General features: G+C 34.7%; 1 protein-coding gene across 4 annotated transcripts in view; it reads left to right on the top strand.

Moving 5' to 3' along the window:
- NIPBL (NIPBL cohesin loading factor) overlaps positions 1-27,596 on the top strand; it is a 200,167-nt gene that overhangs the window by 59,920 nt on the left and 112,651 nt on the right. For all 4 annotated transcript variants that reach the window (XM_042951844.1, XM_042951836.1, XM_042951868.1 and 1 more), the window contains exons 2-3: positions 23,218-23,360; positions 25,666-25,831. In XM_042951844.1, coding sequence (XP_042807778.1) covers positions 23,297-23,360; positions 25,666-25,831 — 230 coding nt within the window. In that variant the 5' untranslated portion in view covers positions 23,218-23,296. The remainder of the gene's footprint in view (positions 1-23,217; positions 23,361-25,665; positions 25,832-27,596) is intronic.

The raw sequence follows: 27,596 nt of genomic DNA, 5'->3' as shown, positions 1-27,596 counted from the left end.
TTGCGTACCTGCATGAAGGACGGCTGATTAAAAAAACAAAAATCTTAGGGGCACCTGAGTGGCTCTGGCTAACTCTTGATTTCAGCTCAGGTCATGATCTCTTGGTTTGTGGGTTCGAGCCCTATACCACGGTCAGCACTGACAGTGGGGAACCTGCTTGAGACTCTGTCTCTGCCTGTCCCTTGCTCGCGTGCATGCATTCTCTCTCAAAATAATAACTAAACTTAAAAATTTTCTTTTAGATCACAGTTAATTAGTATTTACAATAATTTAGGTGCCTGATAGATTTTTAAATTTAGGATTAGGGCAGTAGAACAGAAGAGGAAAAATGGACTAATCATATAGATGATAACAGGGATTTTTTTAAAATATTATTACCTGAGTGTTGGATTACTAATAAATGGGAATAGTGATAGAAATTGAAGATTGCAGGCAGTGATTTTTATTTCAGAAATGTTACTTGTAAACATTTAGAAATGTTTATAGCACTTGAAAGGAAAGGCTGACATTGTTGAATGTCAGCCATATTGATACATTGGTACTGTAAGAGTTAGTAGTGTCAGTGAAGAATCATGAATTAACTCTCACATAATGAAGCCATACCAGTCTCTCAGAAGCCATGAAAATGAATGAATTTTGGAGGAAGTATACATAGGGCCAAATAGCTAGACTTGAAAAATGGTGAAAGATAATAAACCACTGGATAAAGTAGAATCAGTGAAGAGTCCGTCAGTAAGGTACAAGAGGGAAGATACAGCTTCAGAAGCCAAAGGATTAAATTGTTGCAGGATAGAAGGACTTATTCACAAGTACTGAGTGTTGCAGTACTGGTTTTCTTCACCCCTATATCCTTATTTCTTTCCATGTGTCTTAAATTCATAGGTCAGTTATAATCACTCCCTTGCATATATCTTCAGTTCCTTTGCCCCTCTGTCTTCGCAAAACTATAGCTGTGGTTAAATTTCATTCTTACAGCCGAATGGGACTGAAGAAAAATAATACATTTCAAGATTTCTTTCCAAATTTTGGTGAAAGGTCTTATATCACCAGGAAATTGGCTTAAGCTTTGCTTAGCATTTTGTTAATAGAATTTCACTAGTATTCTAAGCTCTGTGAGGACAGAGGTATTGTCTTTTTTTTTTTAATGTTGTTGCTTACTCACATATCCCCAGTACCTTACATGGTGACATATGGTAGATGCTTAATAAATATAAGTGATTGAATGAAAAAAATAAATACTTCTTTTCTATCATTTATGTCCTTAGAATATATCCTGGTGTATATGTTTTCTAGGGCTGCTATACTAAGTTGCCACAAATATGGGGACATGAAACAACAGAAATTTATTCTCTTACAGTTGTAAAAGCCACAAGTCTAAAATCAATGCATCAGCAGACTCCTTCTGGGCTCTAGGAAAGAGTCCTCCCTTAGCTCTCCCAGATTCTGGTGGCTTCAGGCATTCTTTGGCTTGTGGCTGCAAAAACTCCAGTCTCCATCTCCATCTTCACATGGCTTTCTTCTCTGTATCTTTCATTTCTGTCTTTTATAAGGGCATGTTCATTGGACTTAGGGCTCATGCTTAATCCAGGATGATCTTATTTTCACATCCTTACATTTGCAAAGACTCTTTCCAAATAAGGTCACATGAATAGGTTCTGAGGGGACATATTTTGGAGGGGGCCACAGTTCATCCCATCACACCCTGTAATGGCATATAATCAGCATACTGTGGTCAGAATTACTTAGATTAAATTTTTGTTTGATTATATTATTGATAATACAGTTTGGTGCATTTGTGGCTGTTTGTATTCAATATTAGGATTTGCTTTTTTATCCATTTTGATCTAATGTTTTTTTGAGTATAACATTTACATGGTTCAAAGTCAAACAGTATTAGGAAGGTCTGCTCAGAAGTCTCACTACCATTCTATTCCAACCTTCCCTGTGGGTAAGCATTTCATTACTTTCAAGTTTATCTTTCCTGATTTCTTTTTGTGGTTAAGCAATACCTATGGTATGTTCCTGTTTCTCCTTCATTAGAGAAAGATTGTACTCTGTATACACTTTTTTTGCACTTCGCTTTTTTCACTTAGTATATCCTGGGGATTATTCCATATCAGCTCATAGTTAGTTCTCATTCTTTTTAACTGCTACATAATATTCTATGACATGGATGTACCATAGTTTATTCAGTTTCCTACAAGTAGGCATTAAATTGTTTACAAAATTTTTCTATTGCTAATAATACTGTAATGATTAACATTACATGATGCATATGGTCTTCACATTTTTGGAGGGCAAATTCCTAGAAGTGGGATTACCAGGTCAAAAGTTTACATAAATGCATATATAATTTTGTTCAATATTGCTAAATTCAACTCCATTTTGCATTCTAACCAGCAATGTATGAGAGTGCCTATTTCCGTATAACCTTAACAATAGAGTGTCTTACTATTTTTCATTTATCAGGTTGGCCAGAATTGAAAAGCTTGCTATAACCCAGTGTACTTTTAGTTCACATTTCTCATATTAAGAGTAAGGTTGAGCATCTTTTTTTCTCTTTGAGAGTCCTTTTATAATTTTTGTTTCTGAGTGATGACAAATTGGTTCAGAATCCTTATTTCACATCATAACTAATTATTATACTTCAGGCAATTCATTAAAGTTTGTTCTCTTCCCATCTTTAAATGAAGATGAGAGTTATTCATTCGGTTATTAAGAAGAGTAAATGGGAAAAATATATATAAAGCAACTAGCACAGTGCCTGGCACATAGGTGGCATGTATACAGATTCCTTTCTCCCCCTGTGTAACTCAGAATATAGGCCACACACTGCCTATAGTTAAGCAGCCTAGTAAATTTATACATATATAGTCTTCTTTATAAAAGAGAATTTGTGGTGTGTAAAACAGTAGAGACAATACAAAGTATTGCCTAGAGTAAGATGTTTTATCAACTTTTGGGCTTTCAGGTTATGAAAATTGCAATAGATAGCATTTACCTGTAATTAGTAGCACTCAGTTTGAAATTTGGAACCATGATCCACTCATTCATCCATGTTTTAGAGTAGAATCAGACTTTTTTGGAAGAAGATGCTAACCTATCTGAGGCTTCTGTGTATAAGTAGAACATATTTTGGGTAGGCTTCTTTAAACTTCATAAAATTAGCTTCTCTGCATTTGCCTTGCCTTGATTGATTGATTGATTGGGAAAACATATATTTCTGTTCTTAGTAATACCAGATGTTTGCATTCTACCATGTATTCTGGGTTATCTCAATTTTTCAGAAGCTCAGTTAGAAGATGTATTAAAGGAGGACTGACCAGTAGGTGGCATTCTGACCATTCCCCTGAATTTTGTATATTTTACTCTGAGGTTAAACCACACCATTAGAGATTTGTATGCTTAGATTGCATGATTTTGGCCCCTTTTAGGCTTGCTTTTACTGACTTGTGTATTTAGGATGCAATTTTTAAAAAGGAAAGAAGAAAACGAAGAGTGACCCAAAATAGATTTTTGGTTTCTTAGGAACGCTTTCAAGAACTTTCTCTGTAACATACACCATCCACAATCTTCTTTATGAGGACTAACTGGTGAAATTTCTCTCAGATTACAGTTATCTTAGAAAAGCTGTACTTCTCCTGAATAACTCATTCACTCTTATTTTATAGACACTGTGTATTTTCTTCTTTGTCTAGCTAACTAGGAAGCTTAAGCCACATTTGATGGGCAATTCTTGGGAGTTTTAGAGAGCAATATAATATGCTTTTCTCTGTGCCATTTTTATTTATCCAGATGTATCCCTTACCCTGAATCCTTCACCTGTTTATTTTTTATCCTATGTATTTTTCTGGTAAACTGCCTCAAAGCCTTATGGATTGAAGCAGGTTTTGATATGTTTGTTTAATAATGTATGTGTATGTGTGTATTACACTTTTGGTTGCCCAAACCAGAACCTGACAGTTGTCTTAGATGCTTTTCTCTCACTTACCCTCCACATTCAAGTTGTCACCAAGTTCATCTCTTTTACTCCTGTATATCTCTTTCTTGCTGTTAGCTTCCCCTGTCTTGGTTCAGGCTCTCATTGCTTCATTGGTATGTTCCCTACCTTATTGTTCTTCCTACCTACAGTCTAGTACCTTCTACTCGTCCATTGCTGCAGGATCCACTTATATCATTTTCTCAGTATGAAATCCTTCCATGGTTGTCTGTAGTGTTCAGTCATATTTGGACTCCTTAACACTTAAGGCTTTTTTTCGTGATCTGGTCTCTGCCTACTTAACCTCCTCACTGTCCACACCTTTCGTTGTATTCATGCTGAAGTACTTGAAATATCTTAAAAACCGTCATGCATTTTTCTACCTTTCTACCTATGCACCTGCTTTTCCCCCTGTCCAGAACACCCTTACTAGTCTTCTTCATCAGACAATTCCTGCCAAGCTTTCAAAATTAATTACAGAGGACATTTTCCTCAGAAGCCTTTCCCTATCTCCTAACCCAGTATTTATCAGTGTGGTCCCTGGGATCAGTAGCATTTGCATCATCTCAGAAAATTTTTAGAAATGTCAAATCCTTAGGTATTACTCAAGACCTAATGAACTAGAAACTCTGGGAGTGAGGCCTAGCAATCTGTAGGGCCCAGTCGCCTTCAAACTTCAGCATGCATCAGAATCACCTGGAGGGCTTATTTAAAAACTACCACCTTCCATTCCTGAAAATGGATTAAGTGAGAGTGATAGATTGCATTAATAGCCACAGGTTTTTGCCCATCCCTGTATCCAAGTTATTTCCCATGTGATTGTGTAGTTCCTCCCACTCCTAAAAAGGCAGAGACTATTTCCCTACCCATACTAGACTTTGCATTTGGCTATAGGACTTGGTTTGACCATTGGAATTAGTGGATGGATATGACAGTACCAAAGGCTTGAAAAGTACTTGCAGGAATGGGCTTGCACTTGTGTGCCTCTGACATCTCTAAGAGACCAGCATGTCCAGCCTGGCCACTGGTTCTAGGAGGAGGTTAAGAGACTTGTTTTTTAAGTCATTGAGTTTTCTATTGGGTATATATCTAGGATAGATAATGGTTAGTTACCCAAAGCAGTTATACCAATTTTGTATATTTCCACCAATATTGTATCAGAGTTCCTGTTGTTTACCATGCTCTCTTTCCAACAGTTGAAATGATTAGTCTTCTTAATTTTAATGTAGTGGTATCTCATTATGGTTGTAATTTGCATTTCCCTAAAGACATGAAATGAAGCAGTCAATCCAGTTTTCCATATTATGATCTAAGCTTTGTGAGGGCACAGAGATTAATGTCTTTTTTTGGTCACTGCTATATATCTCTAGCCACAACAGTGCATTGCACATTGTAGGCACTCAATAACTATTTTTTAATTAATAGTATAAGAGCAGAACTTGATGAACATTGAATTGAGACTTTGCTGACTTTGGCTAATAATTGCTTCTGTGACCTCAGTCAAGGTATGTACCATCTCTAGGGTTTGGTTTTTGTATTTGAGAAATAAGAGAGCTTAGCTATATTATCCCTAAGATAATTTTCAACTATAAAATTGTGTGATTCTGGAATTTACAAATTGCTGCTCACATGTTTATATTATTTTGAGATCCATGCTTTCACACACTTATTTTTCTCTTGGGTCTCTTCATTTAATGTCCTTGCTTCATTTTCATTTAACTTTATTTTCTTTTCAAACTAAAACTCAGCCTACAATGAGATACCAGTAACAGAGCAAAACTGGCACTATATCTAAACAATATTCTCCACTAAATAGAACCAGAGCTCCTCCCTGAGGAAAAGGCTGATTTCCACTACTCAGGTAGGAAAAGTATGAGATAAGATTAAAACATCTTACTGCCTTGAAAGTAAGGAATTGCTTAAAGGAGGATAGGACACAACAGAAGGACACAGAAGTGAGCTTGAAGGAGCTGCTACTATCCAAATCTGGGACCATTTGAGCATCAAAATAAATGATGATAATAAAAGATTATAACCCATTGAATAAAAAAGAAATCTCAAGGGGCACCTGGGTGGCTCAGTTGATTAAAAGTCCAACTCTTGATCTCAGCTCAGGTCTTGATCTCAGGGGTTGTGAGTTTAAGCCCTGCAGAGCCAACAAGAAGGAAGGAAGGAAGGAAGGGAAGGAGAGAGGAAGGAAGGAAGGAAGGAAGAAAAAGAGGGAGGGAGGAAAGAAGGGAAGGAAGGAGGGAGGGAGGAAGGAAGGAAGGGAAAAAGAGAGAAGGAGAGAAAGAGAAAAGAAAGGAGGGAGGGAGGAAAGAAGGAAGGAAGGAAGGAAGGAAGGAAGGAAGGAAGGAAGGAAGGAAGGAAAGAGGGAGGGAGGGGGAAAGAGGAAGGAAGGAAGAAGGGAAGGAAGGAAGGAAGGAAGGAAGGAAGGAAAGGAAAGGAAATCTCAAATCTACACTGATATGAATGAATGAAGAGAGAAGGGGAATGCTCCATTACAGTAGAATGCTAAGTAGTAAATATAACAGATTGATAGAAAATCATTAATGGTGTTAAAATTAGGGAGTAAAAGTTTAATTAGAATCAGATATTTATATAGTCTCAAAATCTCCACAAATTTCTTATTAACTAACTGCAAAGAGTAATGGAGGAGAGCATGGCCCATACCATCTTAAGTAATCAAAATTAACATCACCAATATTAGGAAAAAACTGGTATCAGACGCTTTATTATGTGATGCACTAAGGAGGACATAAAATCCACTTCTGTGGTATTCCTACCAAAAATGCATCACCTGAATCTAATAATAACATCAGGTAAACCCAAATTGATGGATTCTACAATACAGTATGCCCATACTCTTAAAAGATATCCACATCAATAAATGAAGTCTAAGGAGGTATTCTAGATTCAAGAAGACTTAGGAGACATGAAAATTGAATGCAGTATGTGATCTTGGATTGGTTCTTGAACCAAGAAAAAAAAATAACTGTAAAAGAACATTATTGGGACAATTGATAAAAGAGGGACTGTGGATTACATATTTTATTTTATTTTAAAGTTTTATTTATTTTGAGAGGGAGAGAGAGAGTGCGCACAGGAGGGACAGAGAGGAAATCCCAAGCAGGCTTCTGCACTGTCAGTGTGGAGCCCTGTACAGGGCTCGAACCCGTGAACCATGAGATAATGACCTGAGCAAAAATCAGAGTTGGACACTTAACTGACTAAGCCATCTAGGCGCCCCTAGATATTTTTGATTATTTAAGATTTTTAAATTATTGTTAAGATTATTTAGATTATATTTCTTTATATTAGATATATTTAGATTTTATAAATGTTACATTTCCTGATTTTGTTCATTCTGATGTGATTACCTAAGAGAATGTTCTTGTTCTTAGGAAGTACATAGTAAAGTATTTAGAAGAATGGGCCATATCTTCAACTTGCTCTCCCATAGTTTAGACACACACACACACACCCACACCCTAGGGCAGGGAAGAAGGAAGGTTTGTGAGTGTTAAAGCAGATGGGGCAAAACGTAAACAATTGGTGAGTGTGGGTAAAGGTTATGGCAGCTTCTTGTACTTGTGTGGTAGTTGTGCGTAACTTTGTAATTAATTTGCAAAATTGAAATTAAATCTTTAAATCAGAATTTACCGTTATCTCCCTAACCTAAAAAATTTAAAACCTTCAGAAAAAAATTTAAATAACTTTTCAAAGTTTTTAAAAATAAAAATTTAAGAGGGACGTTTGGGTGGTTCAGTCGGTTGAGTGTCCGACTTCAGCTCAGGTCATGATCTTGTGGTTTTAGTTGTGGGTTCAAGTCCGCATCCACTTCTCTGCTGTCAGCATGGATGGAACCTGCTTCGGATCCTCTGTCTCCCTCTGTCTCTACTCTTTGCCCAATCGCTTTCTCTCTTTCAAAAGTAAATAAGCATTTAAAAAAATAAAAATTTTAAGAAAAAACATTCTGCCTATAAAGTGTTCTGTAGTTTCTAAATCAACTTTATTTTAACATGGTTCAATAATAAAAGCCAGTAATGTGAATGAACTAGGTACTGTATAGAGCACCCAGACTCTCATTGCTTTTTAATAATTTTTTATTTTGAAATAATTGTAGATTCATAGAAGTTGCAAAAAAAAAAAAAAAAAAGTACAGGGACATGAGGTGCACCCTTAACTCAGCCTCCCCCAATAGTAAAATTGTATATAACTCTAGTACAGGGTCAAAATCAGGAAATTGACATTTGTGCAATCTAAGAGTATTCTGATTTAGCCAACTATGCCTACTCTATATATGTGTGTGGTTTTTTAATCATACATGAGGTTGTGTGTATCTACCACCACACTCAACATACAGAACTATTTCAGGGCGCCTGGGAGCTCATTTGGTTAAGCATCTGACTTCAGCTCAGGTCATGATCTTGTGGTTCAAGCCTGGCATCAGGCTTTGCGCTGACAGTACAGAGCCTACTAGGGATTCTCTCTGTCCCTCTCTCTGTGCCTGTACCCCGTACTCTCTCTTTCTCTCTCTCAAACAAACAGACAAACAAACTTTTAAAAAACCAAACAAACAATATAGAACTGTTTCATCATCCAGCACCATTCCCTTGTACTATCACTTCATAGACACATACGTGCACTCCTCATCTGTAATCCCTGGCAACCACTGATCTGCTCTTCATTTCTATAATGTTGGTATTTCAGAAATGTTACTTAAATGAAATCATATTGTATACTTTGAGTTCGGGATTTTTCACTCAGTATAAAATTTCCTTGAGATCCATCCAAGTTCTATATATCAATACTTTGTTTCTTTTTTATTGAGTGATATTCCGTGGTGTAGATTTATCACAGTTTGTTTAACCATTCATGCATTGAAGGATATCTTGAGTTGTTTCCAGTTTGTTTGGGGCTGTTATAGGTAAAGCTGCTATGAACATCCAGGTGCAAGCTTTTGCATGAACATAAGTTTTCATTTCACAAACACCCAAGAGTTTAATTTTTCTTCTTACTTAGCACTTAGGTTTATCCTTTAAAGTTTATTCTGAGGCAGTTATTTTCATACCTTATTTGTGACAAATTCTTATTTCTTCTAGAATTTTAAAGCGATGAGTAATTATGCAGAAACTGATTTTAAACTCAAGTTAATATTTTTAAGGAGTATATGCAGGCTGTGTGAAATAGATTCCAAATAAGCAGCTATAGATGCCATGTTCAGTAGCTAAGACATACATATATCAGTGGCTAGTAGATTACTTTTTTTTTTTTATGTGGCACGAAATGAAATCGAAAGCCCTTGAACAGTCCATCATTATATACCAGCCACATAATCTTTTCCTTTTGCCTAGGTTCTGTCATTCTTTGGAGACTAGAACATACTAATCATTCCCTGTCTCCATGTCTTCTTCCCCTTTTGCCTAACTCTTCCTCATGAGATTTCCTTAATGAGACATTCTGTGACTTCTTACATTACCCCAACGTAAACTTAGTTATTATCTTTTTTTCTTTCAAAGTGCCCTGTTCTTTTCATTTAGAAAAAAGCATGGACTCTGGAATGTTAAGAGCAGGGACTCTGGAATCAGACCTCTGGCAAGTTACTTAACCTTTATATTCCTCAGTTTTTATTATCTTAAAGTGAAAGTAATAGTAGTGTGTATTTAATAGGATAAGCATTAAATGAACTATAATATGTAAATATGAATTAAATGAACTCAATATAAATTAATGTGAAATTATGTAAATTCTTTAGAACAATTCCAGGCAGATATTAAGTGCTAACTATTATTTATTATTGCTATTGCTGTTACGGGATTTATCACAGTATGTAATTATATGTTACATGGCGATTATTTATAATATCACTCCTACTGGACTCTCTGTTAACCATGCCTGGTTTTTTACCATTATGTACACAATACCCACTATCTGTCAGGTCCTGTTCAGGTGTTAAGTGCTAAGTGCATGATTATTATATATACATAAAGTTTTACTTCTTTAAAAATTAGGAAGTCAGATAAACAAGAAAAAGGAAATTAGTCACTTACAAATTTCATCACCCAGTGATAAGCATACTTAATATTATCAAGCACTGGTAAGGAGAAGTTAAACTACTTCCTCAAGTCCTGGTGGTTCAGTGTTCTGATCAAAATTGAAAGTGTTTTATTTCCATTTTTAGTTTGCTTTTGAGTTTATGTTTAATAGTTAAGTGTGTTAAAACATTATTTGAGAAACCTTTTTATATCCTTCTTTTGTATACACCCCAGTTTTACTTAGATTTCTTAAATAGCAGTGAAAGTCCTCTGTAACATGAGATGAGATTTCTCAATCATTTCTTTTAGGTACTTTTTTTTTTTTAATTTTTGTATTTTTTAGAGACAGAGAACATGAACACAAGATCTTTTAGGTACTTTAAAATATCCATCTGCTATCATATATTCTAGTCATAGGAAATCACTATCTAGTTAATACCCCAAGATTTTCTAAACCAAGAAACCAAAGAAAGAAAAACAGTGAAAATATTGTTTTGAGAGTTTAAGATTTAATTAAAGAGTTCAAATGCTGTTACTGTTTGAAATCATTATCTTGGAGATTATACATAACACTCAAAGTCATTTGATTCTGCATTTCTATTAACCTATCTGAGTATATAGTTGCTGTTATGTTTTCTTTTAATATTCTGAGTTTCATAGAAAGTTTACTTTTGTGTAACTGTGATTATTAAATAAATTAGAAATCTCATATAAAATTTAAAAATTCATTTCTCCTAGTGAAGGATTGATAGTGACAGAATTTAAAGAGCTATTTTGTTTTCATTTTATATACAAAAAGAATATGGCATTTAATGGTATGAAATCTATTTTATGATTAGTTCATTGAACATGAGCTTATAAATTTAGAGAAATATACATCCTCAATTTATATATTTATCTCCTATAAAATAGTAGAGGGGTCTGGTGGAAATCATCAAAAGGTTGCTATAGATAACATGAATGAGAAATCACTTCTCTATTTAGAACTCCTTTCCCTGTAAAGCGAACTATTTAAAATAATTTTGAAAGAAAACTCCTCAGTAAGAAGCTGTTAATGATTTAAATTGACTTTTAAAAAGTTTATCTTTCCTGAAAAGCTATCCCAATATGTTTTTCTGCATTCATTAGTTATATTATTTAATGGCTATGTTTGGGTCTCTTGAATTCTTTTATGGGTTTTTAAAATCAATTGTAGAAATAGAGCCTGAAGGACATACCATGTCTTTGGCCATTCAAGCAGTAACAACAGAATACCATAGACTGGTGGCTTATAAACAACAGAAATTTATTTTTCACTGTGTTGGAAGCTGGGAATTCCAGGATCTAGGTGCTGGCAGATTGGTGTCTGTGAGAACTCACTTCATGGTTCATAAACTGGCTGTCTTCTTGCTGTGTCTGTATATGGCAGAATGGGCAAGGGAGCCCTTTGGAGTCTCTTTTATGAAGGCATTAATCCCATTCATGAGGACTCCACCCTCATGACCTAATCACCTCTCAGAGGCCCCACCTCCAGATACCTTCCAATGGGAAGTAAGTTTCAACATAAGAATTTGGGGGCGGGGGACGCAAACATTTAGCCTATAGCACATTGCTTAGCAGTAATAGATCCGGAAAAAAAGGAGGCTTTAATTAATGCTGACCTCCTATGAGACTGTATTTTTCACCTAACAAAAAAGTTCCCTTAAAAAAAAAAAAAAAGCTGTTAATTATGGAAAACTTTAAATATATGCTAGGTAAACAAAAGAGTATAAGGAATGCCCAGTACCCCTCACCCAGCTTAATCAACATGTTGAATTTTAGTTTCATCTGTACTTCTGCCCATTCTTCAACCACTGCTCATTTATCGTTATTACCTTTACAGTTTTTTGGAATTTGGTAATATTTATATATACCAAAAAACCGAAATCTTAACTTTATAATTTCCACAAATGGGGATATTCATGTAAACAGTATCCCTTCATGATGTAGATAGAACATTTCCATCACACCAGAAAATTTCTACATGCACCTTTGCAGTCGAATGCCACTACCATCTACCCACGATCACCCCCACGAAAGAGCAAATTGATATATTGGACATCATCAAAGTTTCAAAAGATAATATTAAGAGGATGAAAAGACCAGCAAACAACTGGGATAACATATTTGCAAACACATACCTAATAAAGGAATTATCTAAAGGATATAATTCAGACTCTTAAAAGTCAGAATCAAGATTGCTAACCTCTGTTCTAGACCTGTACTTACTGGGCATCAGAGCAGAGGTGTTGACTAGGCAATTGGGTATATGAGTCTAGTATACAAGGGAGAAGTCAAAGTAGGCGATACAAATTTGGGAGTCATCAGCATACAGGTGCTATTTTCTTTTTAAATTTATTTTTGAGAGAGCGAGGGGGACAGTAGATCCAAAGTGGGCTCTGCACTGACAGCAGAGAGCAGAGTGCAAGCAGGGGAGGGGGAGAGAGAGAGAGAGGGAGACCAGAATGGAATCTGAAGCAGGTGGCAGACTCCGGGCTGTCAGTATAGTGCCTGATGTGGGGCTCAAACCTATGAACCACAAGATCATGATCTTAGCTGAAGTCAGGTGCCCAAATGACTGAGCCACACAAGTGCCCCTACAGGTGCTATTTTAAAGTCATGAGATTGAATGAGATTAAAATATGGGAGGACAGGACGATGAGAAGAAACCAAAACAGGATTCATGGGTGGCCAATGCAGTATGAAGAAAAACCAGGAGTATATGTTGGAAAAACAAAAGAATTGTTCAAACTGTGTTGAATGCTAGGTCAAATCACATGAGACCTGAGGCTGTCCATTGTATTTATTTAGCAGTATAGACACTGTTACTAATCATGGCAAGACACCTGGTGGAATGATGAGAATAAAAACACATATAGTGTCATTTCAAGAGAATGCAGGAAAATTAGAGATGAATGTAGACAACCGAAGGAATTTTGTGTGAGCAGAAAAATCAAGCAGTTGTTAGAAGGGTCAAGATAAGGTTCCTAGGAGTTCCAGATAAGGGGTTTTGTTTTGTTTTTATGGGAGTAGGGGAACTTACCAGTATATAGATGTTTACATGCTGATTGGAATGATCCAATAAGAGAGAAAATTGATGATGAAGACAAGAGAGTTGCTGGAATGATGTCTTTGAATGGGTTAGGGCAGAAAAGGGATCAGTAATGCAGATTATGTGTAAGTGATTATGATTTTTTTTTTGCATATCTTCCTCTGCTCTTTCTTAATTACTCTTAGATATTCTAAGTAAATGATCTATTGAATTGGAAAAATTTCCTAAAGTATAAAACATAATCCATTTGTTCTAAGTTGTCTTGAAGAATTCATTGTTCCAAGGGACTGTATCACTTAATGAGGATCAAAAATTAAGGTAGCCAAAATTTCTTGAAAAGATTTTTAGGGCAGCCAAATTCAAATAGCTAACAGAAACAAAATGACTAATACAACTATTACATACTTTTATAATTTAATGTTAATGTAAAAGTCTTGATGTATCTAGGCCTTTCTTATATTTTATAGTCATCAAAAAAAAAAAAAAGTTTCCTGTGTGTGTTTAAGCAAAAAAAAATTGCAAACTTCAGAATCTTTTGCTTTCTAATGGTACCAAATAATCAATTCAGAAGAACCTGGCTAACCTTTGGTGGACTTAGTAAAAAAAAAAAAAAAAAATGAATTTTATAAAAATAAAATTAGTATGTGATCCAGTAATTCCACTACTGGGTATTGATCCAAAAAATATGAAAACACTAATGCAAAAAGATATACACCCTTATGTTTATTGCAGCATTATTTATAGTAGCCAAATTATGGAAGCAGCCCAAGTGCCCATCGATAGATAAATGGATAAAGAAGAAGTGGTGTGTGTGTGTAGGTGTGTGTGTGTACATACACACACAATGAAATATTACTCAACCATAAGAAAAATGAAATCTTAAAAAAAAAAAAAGAATGAAATCTTGCCATTTGCAACAACATGAATGGATCTAGAGAGTATAATGCTAATCGAAGTAAGTCAGAAAAAGACAAATACCATATGATTTCACTCATATGGAATTTAAGAAACAAAACAAATGAACAAAGAAAAAAAGAAGCAGACTCAACTATAGAGAACAAACTGATGGTTACCAAGGGAAGGTGGGTAGGGGATAGGTGAATACTCTTGATGAGTACTGAGTAATGTATAGAATTATGGAATAATTATATTGTAAACTAATATAACACTGTATGTTAACCATACTGGAATTAAAATTAAAAAAGTAATCTTTATTTCTTAAAAAACAAAACAGAAAGAAACGGAATTTTACATTTTTATAGTAGTTGAAAGTATGCCCTCTTGTGGATCCTTCAGTAATTTCACATAAAAGCATTTTCTTTTATATTTCATATTTAATTAATCATGTATTGTCAGATATCTATGGTCAGAAGTTGAGACCCACATCTGAATGTTATAGTTCTTTAAGACCTAAACCTCATTTAGAAAGAAAAAATCTCCAGTGTGATTTTTTTTTTTTTAATTTCTAATACCTTTGTATAGTATACTAAGTAGTCTCATGGTGTAAGGTACAGTTTCAACCTCAATGAGGGGCTTAAGATGGGCTGTTTCTTCTGCAGTGGACAGGAAGTGAGAAATAAAATTTTTGGTGTGGGAATGGGACTAGTAACCCAAGTAATTTATAGTAGCACTTGGAAATTTCCTCCATGGCCTCTCTATTAAAAAAGAAAGAAAGAAAGAAAGAAAGAGAGAGAGAGAGAGAGAGAGAAAGAAAGAAAGAAAGAGAAGAAGAAGAAGAAATAAAAATTAAATATTAATTCTAAGACTCAGGAAAGTTTTTTCCTAATGCAGCTTGTATTTTTCCATATTTGTTAAGATTAGACATTGTCGGGGCACCTGGGTGGTTCAGTCAGTTAAGTGTCCGACTTTAGCTCACGTCATGATCTTGTGGTTGGTGCGTTCAAGCTCCATGTCAGACTCTGTGCTGTCAGCTCAGAGCCTGGGGCCTGCGTCGGATTCTGTGTCTTCCTCTCTCCTCCCTTCCCCCACTCACACTTTGTCTCTCTCTCTCAAAAATAAATATTTTTTTTAAAATTAAAGAAGATTAGACATTGTATAAGTACTCAGCAGGCCTCTGTAAGTCAGTTTAATAATCAGCTGGGACCTTTTAAAGTAATACAAGCTTTTGTTAAAGTTGGTTTATATAAAAATGCATGTGAAATAAATTGATATGAACAATGAAGAAAACTGATTATCGAAATATATAGTTTTACTAATCGTTTTACTTCTGAATGAATGTATACATACTCTTTAAAATGAGACATCAGGGGCACCTGGGTGGCTCAGTCGGTTGAGCGTCTGGCTTCGGCTCAGGTCATGATCTCACAGTTTGTGAGTTTGAGCCCCACGTCAGGCTCTGTGCTGACAGCTCAGAGCCTGGAGCCTGCTTCGGATTCTGTGTCTCCCTCTCTCTCTGTTCCTCCCCTACTCATGCTCTGTCTCTCTCTCTCCTTCAAAAATAAATACCCCCCCCCCCAAAAAAAAAGATTTTAAAAAATAAAATAAAATGAGACACCATACATTTCAACCTGATTTGTGACTTCTTTCTCTTTATAATAGTACTCAATAATGTAACTGTATTCCTCTATTGTATATTATATATATTATGATATGGCTGCACTATTGGAACACACACAAGAATAACACACATTTATTGGTTTCCAGCATGGTGGCTGCAGAGAGCTCAGGCTTCCAGAAGCAAAGCATATGTACAAAGAGAGCATTAGAGCTTTGCCTTTTTTTTTTTTTTTTTTTTTTTTGCTTTTATTTTGCATTTCTGTTATTTAATAGAAATAACTTAGAACTATAGAAAAACAAATGTTTTAACAAAGTGAAAATTTTCACAGTGTGGCTGATTGGGAACTGTTTTTGAGCTAGGATTTAAGGAACATCTTTTGGAAGTATCTTAAATAGAATGTGAAACTCTTGTTCTTGGATACATTTTAGGCAGTTTGAAGGGATCTGAAGGGAGCTTGACTAAAGTGGAAGGATTCTGTTTGAGGGGCACCGCTCTTAAGGGGGCCACTGTTACCTGCTTAAATTAGTAAGTAGTGCAACGTATGTGTATTTATTCACTTCCTTACCTGGCTGTTTAGGATTTTTATTCCATTTGTTTCCCAAAAGAATTTGAGGCAACTTATACTATTAAATGTAATATAAACTGAGATAATAAAAATATACTAGTTTTAAGCCCCCTTTGTCTCCCCACCCAAAAATAATATGTTATTACCAAAGAAGAACGGTGTTAATTAGCTAAATATTCCACATGTAGGAAATCTTAATTCATTCAAAATAATGTTATAATTATGCAAGATGACAACATAAGTATAAAGAATACTGAGCTATAAATCCAATGTATTCTAGACTTGATTCGGTTAGTTACTAACTATGAGACCTTGAACACACATTTAGCTTCAACTTCCTTACCGTTTATTGGTTTCCCTTTCTGCCATGGCAGTGTAGATGTTTCCTGGTTTTATGTCCTTTGGATATACATGAGAATATAAGATTTGGTTAGAAACATCTGAGTTCAAATCCCAGCTTTGCTGTGTGCTATGTAAAGCATTTAGGCTCTGAGCCTTCGGTTTTGCAATTGTGAAATAATCTTCACAACCCTCTGACTTTGGTAACAGTTAAGGAAAGGTATATGTTAACGTCTCACACATAAGAAGTGTTAAAAAAACAAACAGCAAAAAAAAAAAAAAAAAAAAAAAAAAAACCTTCCCCCACAATGTTACCTTGTCTTGCCTATTTCCTATTATTATAATTTAACTGTTACCAATCCTCTGTGGATCATTTTCATATCTATAGCTGTAATTCCAACTGCTTTTGTCAGTTCTGGAATTTCCAACTTTAGATTATCTCCAACTGGATGTTACGTTGGCACTTGAATCTCTGAGTACATTCGAAATCAGAACACGTCATGTTACATGTCATTGCAGTATTCAACAACTTTCTGCCTCCATTCTCTTTCTGCCACTCCATCTTCCTTATTGTTTACATTAATCTTACTGAAACTTTTTCGCTTACAACAAGGATATGAAAAATAAAAAAGGTCACCACTTCATACAAACTCCTTTGCAGGGTCCAATTCACCTTTCTAGCCTTGTGCTCTGGCAAAAGTGTCTGTGAATGCATCCTGCATATTCTGTTAGTCTTAGCATCTACCACAGCACTTTCATACCGTAGATTCGTAACATAGGTTTCATAAGTAATAATTTAAATATTTAAATTATTTAAATATGTATTTACGTATACATATAGCAGCAACTATTAGAAAATTCATTTTGGAGCACCTGGGTGGCTCAGTTGGTTAAGTGTCCAACTCTTGATTTTGGCTCAGGTCATGATCTCATGGTTTGTGGGTTCGAGCCCCAAACTGGTCTCTGTGCTGACAACACATGGAGCCTGCTTAGGATTCTTTCTCCTGCTCTCTGCCCCCCTCCTCAAATAAATAAATAAACAAACATTTTTTTAAAAGATTCATTTTAGTATTTTCCATTTTTGTACATGTTTATATCATTGTTTTTCTAAATCAAAAAGTAATGTTCTAGTAGTTTTAAGAAGTGCTCAAGTAATATAGATATAAATACTACAAAAATGGGAATTCCCCCAAATCCCAGAATACATACATCCGACCCCCTAACCATTGTTAATGGTTTAAATTAAAATATAATCTTAAAGAATGTTTTTCATGCCTAGACTGTCATTTGTATAAAAATGTGTTTTAAATAAAAATAGACTTGAACTGTGTACACATTGGCATTATTTTCAGTTAGCAATATATCTTGAATATCTTTTCATGAATTTTAAGAATCTTTGCCTTTGTTTTTAAATAAATTTGATGCAGATTGTGGAAGGATTAAAATATGGAGTTCTCAAAGTAAAATTAGTTCAGATTTTAATTCAGTGATTCTTTCTGTGTCCTCTCCCTAGATGATTTCCCCTTTACAGCATGCCTGTGGCCAAACTCAAATTTTGAGGGGTAGAGACTGTTTCCATCTTGTTAACCACTGAACTTTGTTTGCCTAGCATGGTGTTTGACACCATGTTACAAAATAAACATTATTGGGTGCATCATAATGAAGGACTAATAAATACTATCAAAAGGTAGGGAGAGCTTGGATTCAGACCCAGGCAGGCTGTTCTCTTTATTCCTGGGCTAGATACTGTGACTGTTTCTTTCCTCACATCTGTATTGACTGTACAACATGATTTTTAATTGTTGTAATCTTTTGTGGATGTAATGTCAATTATTGTATATCAGTCATGTTAAACTAATAATATTGCTGTACATTTTAGTTGTTATGTAAAATGTCCATGTACCAGACAGCCTGAGTTTGATTTCTCCTGTATGACCTTAGGCAAATTATGTATCCTCTGTGTATTATCACTTTCCTCATTAAATAAAACTGTAATATGAGTACTTCAGTGTCATATAAGGATTAAATAAGAGTACCTTTAAGGGATGCCTGGGTGGCGCAGTCAGTTAAGCGTCTCACTTTTGATATCAGCTCAGGTCATGATCTTGTGGTTTGTGAGATGGAGCCCCGCATCAGGCTCTGGGTGGGAGTGAGGCTCTCCTCTCTCTCTCTCTCAAAATAAATAAATTAAAAAAAAAAAAAAAAAAAAAAGAGTACACTTAAAGTATTTTTTATTGGGTACTAGGTGCTCAGTAAATGTCATTTCTAACAGTTTTTTACTACTAAAAAATTGAAGTTATTGAGACAAGATTGTACACATTTCTTGGCTTTAGCGTACACACTGGCTGCCCAGGAAAATTCATCTACCATCAGCTTATGAGAGGAACTTTTATTCCAAATACATCCCAATTTGAGTTATTATAACTTCTACCAATAATGTTTTATTTGCATTTCTTTTGTTTGTGTGAAGAAACCATAAATTTTAAAGTGAAATTAAATTAAGTGAACAAAGAACCAGAGCCTTTAAAAAATCTTGTCAAGGGACACCTGGGTAGCTCAGTTGGTTAAGTGTCTGACTCTTGATTTTGGCTCAGGTCATGATCTCATGGTTGTGAGATGAAGCCCTGTGTCCAGCTCTGTGATAAGCATGGAGCTTGCTTGAGATTCTCCTCTCCCTGTCTTTCTCTGTCCCTCTCCAGCTTACACTCTCTCAAAATAAATAAACATTTTTTAAAAATCTCGTCGCGGTGCCTGGGTGGCTTCTGACTTCAGCTTAGGTCATGATCTCATGGTTCATGGGTTCGAGCCCTGTGTCAGGCTCTGTGCTGACAGCTCAGAGCCTGGAGCCTGCTTCAGATTCTGTGTCTTCCTCTCCCTGTCCCTTCCTTGCTCGTGCTCTGTCTCTCTTTCTCAAAAATAAATAAACATTAAAAAAAAAAAAAAAGTTTTAAATCTTGTCAAGAGTGCTTGCTTCGGCAGCATATACGCTAAAATCTTGTCAAGATTTTCACGTCAGATTCATTATAATGGATTGAAATGAGAATTTGCCATAGTATCTTCCAGTAATTAAGAATTATTGTAATTAAACCAGGCCATTCTAAAATAAGCCATAAATGCGTTCTGTGTGTGTGTGTGTGTGTGTTTGATTTAGTTCTTAGTATTACAACAGTTAAGTTTTTCCCCTACTTTTCTTTGCCAGTATTTGTTTTGGCTACCTTACCATTTAAGTAATTATAGGTGGGCCTGCCTAGGACTAGTAAACATATATGTGATACTATGGTGAAATATATACTGGAATTTCAAATAATAACTTACTATATATCTTTTGGAAGTAAAGACTATGTATATTATTGAAAAGACCCCTTTTCCCTAATTCATCTGTGTTTCTCCTCTGTTCTCCCCCCCAAAATTTTTTTTTTCAGTTAGCACTAACACTGCTAACTTTTTGGGTCACTTATTATATGCCGGGTAGTACGTCAAGTTGCATTATTTTTTGCATTCTCATCACCACTTAGGAGGTGGGCTTCTTCGTCCACTCTTCCAATTCTTTTAGGTGGCACTTTTGAAACTGCTTTGCTTTAGTGACCCACAGACATTTTACCTGGAGTCACAAAGCAGTATGCAGTGTAAACTTGTGTTTCTATTCCTTCCATCCCTCTCAGTGTTGATCTCAACCCACTAATTCTATTTTATAATCTACTAATTGGTCACCATTCACAGATTTTAATTGAGTAAAGTACTGCCTTAAGTGACAGTTTTAAAGCACTCATTATAATCTTTCCCATTTGGTTACCATTTCATTCCAAACACATTGTTCCCCAGAGATAATGACTTTCAGCTTCAGTTTCAGCAGTTTCATGAAAGATAGTATACTTTCACATAGTCAGGTAGACCAAACATTGCCCAATCCAGAGCCAGAAATGCCATGTTAATTAGTTAGAGTTCTGCATATTGATTTCTAGAATTTTAGGAATGTTCTTTCTTGATGGACTCTGGTCACTTTCCAGCATAGGCAGCATTATTTCCGCAAATTACTCATATTCATCAACATCTGTGACTTTAGCTAAAATTTAAGTCCATTTCTAACAAAATCTTTGCTGTTCTTCAAAAGCTTGGCTTCCAATGAAACCAGCATAGTTCAGCAGTGAGGTATAAATAATATTTGTCAGTAGTCACGTACTCAGTCTGTACACTAAAGCACTTTAAACCAAACAAGCATTGTTGCTCTTTTCTTTCCCCATTTACTCCCAGTTTTCAGTTGACATCAGAGTATTAACATGCCTTATTATGTCACTAAGAAGAAAAGCACAATCTTGTGGTTAGGTTTATTAATCTCCTAATTCATATGTGAGAACTAATTAAATCATTTTTAGACTAAAAAACTCCAGCTGGAATTGGGTCTACTTTTACATGTTACGTGGGATTTAGGCAAGCGGAATAAAGTTGGTTAGCCCACGATATAACTCTCTAGCTTGTTGTTCTTTATTGGTTCCTGTCCTCTGAATTAAATAATATGGATACTTGTTACTTAATCTGTTGGAGTATGGCAATTTACATTTACAACGATGAGTCGTATAAGAATAACAAGATATTTTTGTGCTGTTTTATACATAATTTGCATGCAATTATTTTTTCCCATTAATTATTAAGCATAAACTAACTTTTTTATTAGCCCAAACTTAGAAAAAAAAAATCCGTCATGTTTCATGTTTTGGTGACTTCTGTCAGGTTTCAATTTTTTTTTCTTTTTTTACTACTTGATACAACTTCGTAGTACTTGATGCTAAATTTGCAGTATTTCCTTAAATTTCTTTAGTGTTGTTAAAGAATCAAATTAATAACTTCAAAGAGTAAAGTCCATATTGTAGCAAGAGAACAAATGTAAGATAGCCAGTAGTCTTTCCTATACTATTTCCTGTGCTATATCCTTTCAGTGGATTCTACTAGCAAATTTTATGTCAGTCATTCAGCAAAGGGAAGTGTTTTTTCCTTGGCTGGCTACTAGAAAAGAATGTACATATAAAGGACATAACTGTAAGGGAGGAAAAATAATTACCAAAAAGACAAGACAGTTGTTACTTATAAAGGGGAAAAAAATCACCGAAAAGACAAGGTAGTTGTTACCTGTGGTAGGAACTAGGGTGCTAACTTTCTAGATGGTGGTTCTTTGGATGCTTGCTTTATAACTCTGTTAAACCATACATATATGTTTTATGAATTTCTGTCAACATATATCTATAATTGTGTTTGTGGAAAAAGAAAATTTGTAACTTTAACTGCCTGTATACTTCTACTTTTAAAAAAATACTTGGAAAGATACATTAAGATACATGAGGGGAGAGAGAGAGAGAGAGAGAGAGAGAGAGAGAGAGAGAAGTTATTAGTGTTATTTCATTGTTTTGAAGTTTACAACTCAAAAAACTTAGAGGTTCTCTTAACAGTGACTGACAAGCAAATACAACATTTCAAAAAAAGAAACATTTAAAGCGAAAATTACAATTCAACTTTCTATTTTAGCACTGTGTCTTAGTTGATATGGAGTAGACTTCTATTTACTGATGAGTTTATGAAGTTATTTAATAAAGGCATATCTTTGACTAATGTGCATATTATTAAAATGTATTATGTACTTCAGAAAAAGGTTCTTACACAAGTACGCTATTAAAGATAAAGATTCCAAGAGCCACAAGATCAAATAAGATGAGAAAAATTGGGGGACACTGAACAGAATTAGAAAACATGTCAGGAATTTAACAGAATGTCTGTACACACAGACACAGAATTGCATCATAAAAACTGAGTCAACAAAGTCATTGTAGAGGAATGTTAAAATGTTAACGTATTTCTCTGTCCTTTACGGGTTGTGCGTTAATTAGTGATTGGTTGGTATTAAGAAGCATGTAGTGATACTTGGGAAAGCAAGGTAAGTACATTAACATAAAGTAATTCTATAAGGATGAAACAAGGCAAGTTTCCAAAAGTTACAAAGGAATGTATAATTATTTACAAAAGTATGTTAGGCTATAAGTGTTATAAGTGAAAGTTAGATTAAGGTAAAGCTTTTAGCTGAATTTGTCTGCGGTTTCATGAGGTAGTGGGAACTTGTCCTAGATCTTGAGGAATTACAGGATTTGGATTAAAGCACAGATGGGCTACCTAGGTAGAGAGATATAGAAGGAAATAAATAAAAATGCAAAAACACAAGGTGAATTCAAGATAATCTGATCAGCTTGTTTGAAGAGGATGGTTTATGTAGAAGAGTAGTGAGAAGCCTAATTAGAAGGGCAAGTTACCAGCTAGATTTTAATGTGCTTATGATATAGAAAAGAATTACAGTACTTGTCAAAATTGAGTATCCCAGGTTAGTAATACAGTCTACTGGTTACACAGACTCTTGAGCCAGATTGCTTGGGTTCTAATCTTTCCTCCACAAGTTACTTTAAACTCCCTGTAAATAAATTTCCTCATCAGTAAAATATAGAAAATAATAGTACCTACCTTACATTGTTGTTGTGAGAACTAAATTAGTTAATATATGCAAAGCACTTTGCAGGGCCTGATGTATGGTAAGTATAAATGAATGATAGGTATTATTGTTGTATAGGTTGACAAACAAGGAAAGCAGAAAATCTTATTTTTTATAGGCGTTTCCCTAATAGAATTATATATGACATATTTTTACAAATAATTGTCTGTTTTCTGTTGCAGTGTTTGGGAAATGGGAAGTAATGACAGCTGGCACCTGAACTAAGTACTTTTATAGGCAACACCATTCCAGAACTTCAGGATGAATGGGGATATGCCCCATGTCCCCATCACTACTCTCGCGGGGATTGCTAGTCTCACAGACCGTAAGTTTGGTCAATTTATCTAATCTGTGTTCTCTTCTGTATTAACAATGATTTTTTAAGAGACTGTAGAAAAAATTATTTGCAGTTGTCATAAATAAATTATTTGAGATTTAAAAATTTTAATGACACATATCATTATTTCCTTTGGTTTATTGGCATGCATGTGAAAGTAACAAAATTAGAGTGGTCAGCTAGTAGATAAGACCTTAATTTCTGTTTCATCCTAATGACCAATTAAGAAATGGTGGCCTTTATTTAAAGGTCTTAACACGATAAAGGAATCAATACAAAAGTAAGGACCAAAGAAGATGAGACAAAGCATTAAAAAAAAAATCAAAACTGAAGAAGCATGGATTTGCATATAGGAACAAATATAGACTTTAAAAAAAACATTTCTAGAAATGGTAATGGAAACTGCCCTTCAGAGAAGAAAGATTGATAGCCTGACTTAATCTAATTTCTTAGTGATGTTCATTTTGGATGTCATTTTCAGTAATCTTTTGAAGTTTGTCATAGATATTAGCAGCCCATTTTATTCTGAACATTTAAGTTCAAAGAATTTCATCATTCTTTTGAGATTTACTTACTGTTACACAGTTTTTAGGGACTCATTCTTGTGGTAGCTAGCTCTAACTCTAATTCTTAGTCCCTGGGTAATGGTGCAAAAAGCTACCTACAATGTCAGTCCACGTGTCATCCTACTTGAATAAATAAAGGGAAAAAGAGGTAGGAGAGAGAAGGGTAGAAGGTGAGGACGTTGCATTATGCAGGCTTTGGGGCTTTAAAATAAAGGAGCTATGAGAAAATAACTTCAAGAAGTGTTTGGTTTTTGTGGTTGGCCCCAGCTCATTTCTAGTTGAGGGTAGTTTTAATAACTGTCAAGGTTTCCACACTTATTTCCCCATCAGTGTTGTCCTTGTTTATTTAAATTAAAGTTAGTTAACATACAGTGTGGTCTTGCCTTCAGGAGTAGAACCCATTGATTCATATCTTATGTACAACACCCAGTGCTCATCCTGAAAAGTGCCCTCCTTAATGCCCATCACCCATTTAACCAATCCCCCCACCTACCTCCCCTTCACCAACCCTCAGTTTGTTCTCTGTATTGAAGAGTTTCTTAAGCGTTTTTATCTTTGTTCAGCAGTCCTTTAATACTGTTTTTCTGTTGTTGATTTCCACTGGTTTTATTGGGAGAAAAATAGTTAAAGGCTGATAGCTTTGAGGTTAGGAAAGTAACATGGCTAGTTTATGAAGTCTGAAATAAGAAAGTAGCTGGTGGGGTTAGGATAACTCAGGTAAGAAAACTTGTGAAACTGTCTTTAGTTTTTGTTTTCACTTTATTGTAAGACATAAACAATATTATACATAGGAGTGCCAAATCAGATATACTACCAGGGATTTATTTTTGTTTGTCCTCCCTATTCTCTCAAATGTACCTTATATTTTAAAAGCTTGCCCAGTAAATCCTATTTATTAAGTAATAATTTGTTTCCTGTGATTTTACTAATAAAAAAAACAAAAACCTGTTTTTAGCCATTGGGGCTGTGAGCCTGATAATTACATTGTATAAGTGATTAGAAAATAAGCCCAAAACAAAGATACTTTAGTTAACTTTCTTAACTTTTACTTTAAACAAATAAACAAATTTCCATTATGTGAAGAAACTGTAAATAACTGAATTTAAACTACTGTAAAAACATATCCTTTTTTTGCTGTTACACTAGAATGAAGAGAGAACTATTTATTTAGAAATTTATAATTGATAGCATAACTCCTTAGATATTTGGCTTCTTCCAGAATCCTTATTCTATGAATGTTCTTTTGCCAAAGTGAGCTATTTATTTTTTATATATACTCAAGCGTTTTAAAAACCTGTTACTTGAAGAGTTGGGTATTATTACTTGGTTTATTTATGTGAGATTACTAGTGATTCTGATAAATCTTAGAAGCAAAAATAAATGCGATTAATTAATGTATTCTCAATTCTTAGAAGTTACTTTTTAACGCTACTTGTTTTGGCTACTTTATTCATTTATTAAGTGAATAAAAATTTTAAGATCTGAAAAAATCATGTGTATAAAGGAGTTGAGTTTTATTCTTAGTAATAAAATCTGTTATTGCCCAAGTGATGTTTTGGGGTTTTGTAGACTTGATTGGGGTTTTTGGGGGGAGAGGCAGAATGCCTTTTAATAATTTGTCACATTGATACTTACAACTTGTTTTTAATCCCAGAATATTTGTAAGCAGATACTGTAAAGAGACTTCTTACACTCAGTTTCTAACAATCTGATTTTATTCCAAATAGTCCTGAACCAGCTGCCTCTTCCATCCCCCTTACCTGCTACAACTACAAAGAGCCTTCTCTTTAATGCACGAATAGCAGAAGAGGTGAACTGCCTTTTGGCCTGTAGGGATGATAATTTGGTTTCACAGCTTGTCCATAGCCTCAACCAGGTATCAACAGATCACATGTAAGTATAATTTAAAAGTGAAAAGTTTTGGTCTTACTAAGAGAGTCCGTATTCCTGGTTTTACTCTTTATTTCAGAAAATTTATATACATAGTTTAATTTTAAAATACATGAATATCCAGGGGAGCCTTATGATAAGATTTAAACAGACCCATGTAGTTCTGTGAAGGTCTTTTCAACTTTTTTGGAATAATCTTGGTTCATCAAGATGGGTCTCTGCCGGGAGGTCTAAAGTTGCTCAAGAAGCTGTCTCCCCCTTGATATTGCTAAAGTGGTTAGAATTCCCAAGCACTAGGGACTATACTGGTAGCTTTATTTGGAATAGGCTCACATGCTTTCCCTGGGAAGTTAACTAAAACTCAAGGACTGACTCCATGCATAGCTACTACAAAACTAAGAGTAATTTTTCCCAGAATTTATCATACCATCATAAGTGTATGTTTTCACACAATACACTTTTTTAAATAATATAAACTTAAATTATATAGCTTGTTTATAAAATCTTTGCATATGAGTATACTTTAAAATTTTTTACTATAAAACTTGTACATACTTATAATTATAACATCTTAATACAAAAATTTATAAAAAGTTAAATCTCTTGGGGCATCAGCCTGGCTCAGTATGTAGAGCATGTGACTCTTGATCTTGGGATTATAAATTTGAGCCCCACATTGGGTATGGAGATTACTTAAATAAAATCTTTAAGGGTCACCTGGGTGGTTCAGTTGGTTAAGTGTCCAACTTCAGCTCAGGTCCTAATCTCTCGGTTTGTAAGTTTGAGCCCTGCCTGGGGCTCTCTGCTGTCAGCACAGAGCCCGCTTCAGATCCTCTTTCCCCCCGCTTTCTGCCCCTCCCCTGCTCTCTCTCTCAGAAACAAACAAATAAACATTTTTTTAAAAATAAAATCTTTTTTAAAAGGTTACATTTCTCTTATTCCTTCACATCTCACTATACAGCGGTACTCATGTATCCTTTCCATCTTTAATTTTTGCTTTTTAATTTAAAGATTCATTATTTATAGGAATGAGGATAAAGCACATTACAATGGAGTGGTCTCTGTCATTAGATACAGTACATACTTTGAAGCCATTTTTAAAGCTGATGAATGTTAAGGTAATATACATGTGAATTTTCTGATGGGGAAACTGAGAAATAGTTGGTAAAATCAGAAGGAAGTCTAATACTAATATTTTGTCACTCCAGAAATTCAACAGTGACTAAATATTTTGTCACTTGTTATATCTATACATACTTAATCAACAGTTATCACCAAATATTTAAAAAGATAAGGTAAATAGCACATATACAGTTATGATTTATTTTATGGAGAGCTGCCTTAAGATTGCCTCCAGAAATTCATTGAAATTTATCATTGGACACCATGTTTATAAATCTTTCTTATTAGATTTAATGATGAGCAGAACAGAGACATGTAGAATATAAAATTAAAAACACTGCCTATATTTATCATTTCTGTTCCATAGTTGTAAATTTAATTTGGTACTTACTTTCAAGTTTATTGAAAATTGCAACTATCCATAACCACTTGCTTGGTGTTTTTTTGCTCACTGATGACTTTGAGAAAAGAATATTAGATGGAAAAATTACATAATCTCTGGGTCTTGTCTTAACCAATGTGGCAACAGTATTTCATTCAGAGGACATTCTCAAAAAGGCAGACTCACTCATATTCAAATGTAAGAGAGAAAATATATTCCAAGCCCAACTACCAACTTCTGTGCATAATTATCATCTCTGTAACC

This window comes from Panthera leo, chromosome A1, assembly GCF_018350215.1.
Source record: "Panthera leo isolate Ple1 chromosome A1, P.leo_Ple1_pat1.1, whole genome shotgun sequence".
Classification (NCBI taxonomy): domain Eukaryota; kingdom Metazoa; phylum Chordata; class Mammalia; order Carnivora; family Felidae; genus Panthera; species Panthera leo.
The sequence above is the reverse complement of the archived record's forward strand: the minus strand, read 5'-3'. Positions and strand labels throughout refer to the sequence as shown.